At 34.4% G+C, this 2,713-nt stretch overlaps 1 protein-coding gene across 1 annotated transcript; it reads left to right on the top strand.

Annotated features, from left to right (window-relative positions):
* The first annotated feature begins 207 nt into the window (after window positions 1-207).
* Window positions 208-1,325, top strand: LOC149547674 (germin-like protein subfamily 1 member 16). The gene is made up of 4 exons (XM_089794786.1): window positions 208-476; window positions 560-696; window positions 791-927; window positions 1,016-1,325. The coding sequence occupies exons 1-4, from the start codon at window positions 277-279 to the stop codon at window positions 1,187-1,189; spliced, it is 648 nt and encodes a 215-aa protein (XP_089650912.1). The 5' UTR covers window positions 208-276; the 3' UTR covers window positions 1,190-1,325.
* The last annotated feature ends 1,388 nt before the right edge of the window (window positions 1,326-2,713 follow it).

Consider the following 2,713-nt stretch of genomic DNA (forward strand, 5'->3'; position numbering starts at 1 on the left):
CAGATCAACAAATATGTTATTCCACAACAGAAGAGCCTGTTAACTTAAGCATAAGGCTTATATTCTATTGAGTCACTCAACAGGTAATTAGTGGATAAAATTGTTGGCCGTAAACCTCTAAAGACTTCTGGGGTAAACTTTACGTTGAATCCAACGTTAAACATAATCAAGAAGCCTCATAAATACACGAACAAGGCAGCCTTGATCAAACAAGCCTTCACATTCAAAAGGAAAAAGCGGAGGTAGCTTGCAGATATTGGAATCATAATATTCAGGATGCTGTTATTCATTATTTTTGCGGTTATTCTTCCTGTTATGAATGTGGGCGTTTATGGAGCAGATCCTGATCCGCTTACAGACTTTGCTACTGGATTAGAGAGCTTCACCCTTCGTGATATCTTCTCTAATGGAGATGTTACTGTCGACTCCGGAGGAACACGCGCTGCCACTTCAGTAGACAAGTTTCCTGCAGCAAGGTAAGATTGAAATAATATTCTTTTTATTATCATTTCTATCTCCATTTGTCTTGAAGATTCATTGGCAGAGTTTAGAATTGCAGATCACAAGGCCTCCAATATGTGAGGTTCAAGATGGTTCCATGTGGTGTAAATCTACCGCATACTCATCCGCGAGCCTCAGAAATGCTTACTCTTATCTCTGGAGGGCCTCTGCAAGTTGGCTTTGTTGACACTCAGGGTAAACCCGAAGCCTTCCTTGCTTAATTCATAACCTAACTTTTTTTCTATTTTGTTTTGTCCAGCATCATTAAACACCTTATGCATTAAATTAGGTCAAACTTTCATTGACATTCTGTACCCTGGAGATGTCACCATATTTCCAAGGGGAACCATGCATTTTGAGCTTAATGTTGGAAAAGAAGAAGCTAACTATATCTCTGCTCTCAACAGTCAAAATCCTGGTGTTCTGGTAAGATCAATACACATGTTTATATACCCATCTATCGATACAACATCTCGATATTGATCATAGTTTTTTTCACTGTTGATGATGGCAGACAAGCAGTGTGTCAATATTGAGGCTTCCATTGAGAAGCGTGGCAACAGCTTTCAACATCACCCAACAGGCTGTAAAGAAATTAGATTCGTCGATATATGCCAGTGGAAGCGGACTGAAAAAAACATCCAAAAGCGGTTGTGTTCCAGGAAAAGATATTACTGTCGACTTTTAAAACCTGTGTTATTTCCTACTCCCCAACAAATAAATGGCATCTTTTGCGAACGGTGCCCAATGTATGATTCTTTATTATGTGTTTTCTAACTATTCTATTTAATAATAAATAAATTTTATATTGTGCAATGTGATCAGATTATTTTGTTATATATTATGGATTTAATTAAAAATCAAAGTCACAATCTATTATATTGAGTTATTGATTAAGATTACAATCTATTATAATGAGTTTGTGATTAAGATGGCAAGGGAGAGGGTCATGAATGTAGATACAAAGAGTTACATTAGACCATTTTTAGAGAACATCGAAAGGGCACTACAGCCTGATGTGAGATCAAATAACCATCATTTAAAATATCAAAAACTATGTAAGATAGTAATAGCTAAAAGTATCACAACAATTAACACTATAATCCCTATAAAGATTATCCATCCACCTAAAATTATATAAATAAATGTTCTTACTCCCTAGTTTCTAGATGGTGAGAAACTTAAACAAAAGAGTTTTAAAAGTGTGGCCAAAAGCAACCATCACAGTCCAACAAAAAACAACATTGGGGAAGTTGTCCCCCGTTGGAAAATATTAAATAATTTAACATTATTAGTTGTCTCTCAACTTCAAGTCATATGCATTAGGCCCTTCCTCTATTCATCACCATCATCGATCTTCTTATCAAAGTCCAATTTTCTCTAGGAGGGTATATTGTTTAGCTTCTTCTTCTGTTTTCTTTTACCAATGACAATACCCACCACCGCTTTGTGTAAGATGTCTTCCACCAACCCACAAATCAAGGAAACAAAAGAGTTGAAGTCCTCCATAGTGACCATGTGTTGATATCCTTCAGGGCAGTGATATGATCATAGAGGACATGGATGTAGCCCATTAGCTTACCATTGCTACTATACACATGATCTTCCCCTTTAGGAAAATCAATTTCTCTGGCATTATCTTTAGTATATGGGTAAAAGTCCTCATCATGATTCAATTCCTTAATGTTTCCCAAGTTAACAAAAATTTATGCAAAATTATCCCCTACCTTTTCTTCTATATCGCCTTCTTCGAACCCAAGAGAAATAAACCTAGCATGTTACAATGTTCATTGAACTAAAATAAATTTAATTTTAAAAAATATCAAAGTAACAATGTGAAAGCAATATACACATGGTAATCCCACAATAATGGGTTCCACTTTTTGACCAATTTTGATACTAAAATCAATATTTTTGCAACAAACGTCACATTCAAGTGACTATATCTCCAAAACTATAAATAATTTCAAGATGACATAAACTAGTGATTTTGAATACTTTGTTCCTACTTTGTAACCATATTTTTTAATCTAAAAAAAAAAAATTATTTATATCAAATTTTTTTATCTCCTCCGAAAAGTGGTACATAATAAAATTCAATATTTTAAAAAGTTACAGTCTATTTGACACACATAACTTTTTTTTTAGAAATGATAATGAAGTAATTCTTTCGACGCTAGATTTGTAACATCAATATCCAGAGGATGCATTT

This window comes from Cupressus sempervirens, chromosome 7 (assembly GCF_028749045.1).
Source record: "Cupressus sempervirens isolate cs-2001-9-10 chromosome 7, ASM2874904v1, whole genome shotgun sequence".
NCBI lineage: Eukaryota > Viridiplantae > Streptophyta > Pinopsida > Cupressales > Cupressaceae > Cupressus > Cupressus sempervirens.

Excerpts from the sequence above, each read along its gene's own strand:
- LOC149547674 (XM_089794786.1), top strand. The coding sequence starts at position 277 with ATGCTGTTATTCATTATTTTTGCGGTTATTCTTCCTGTTATGAATGTG. Across the intron at positions 477-559 it reads GACAAGTTTCCTGCAGCAAG|ATCACAAGGCCTCCAATATG; the intron begins GTAAGATTGAAA and ends TTAGAATTGCAG. Across the intron at positions 697-790 it reads TGGCTTTGTTGACACTCAGG|GTCAAACTTTCATTGACATT; the intron begins GTAAACCCGAAG and ends GCATTAAATTAG.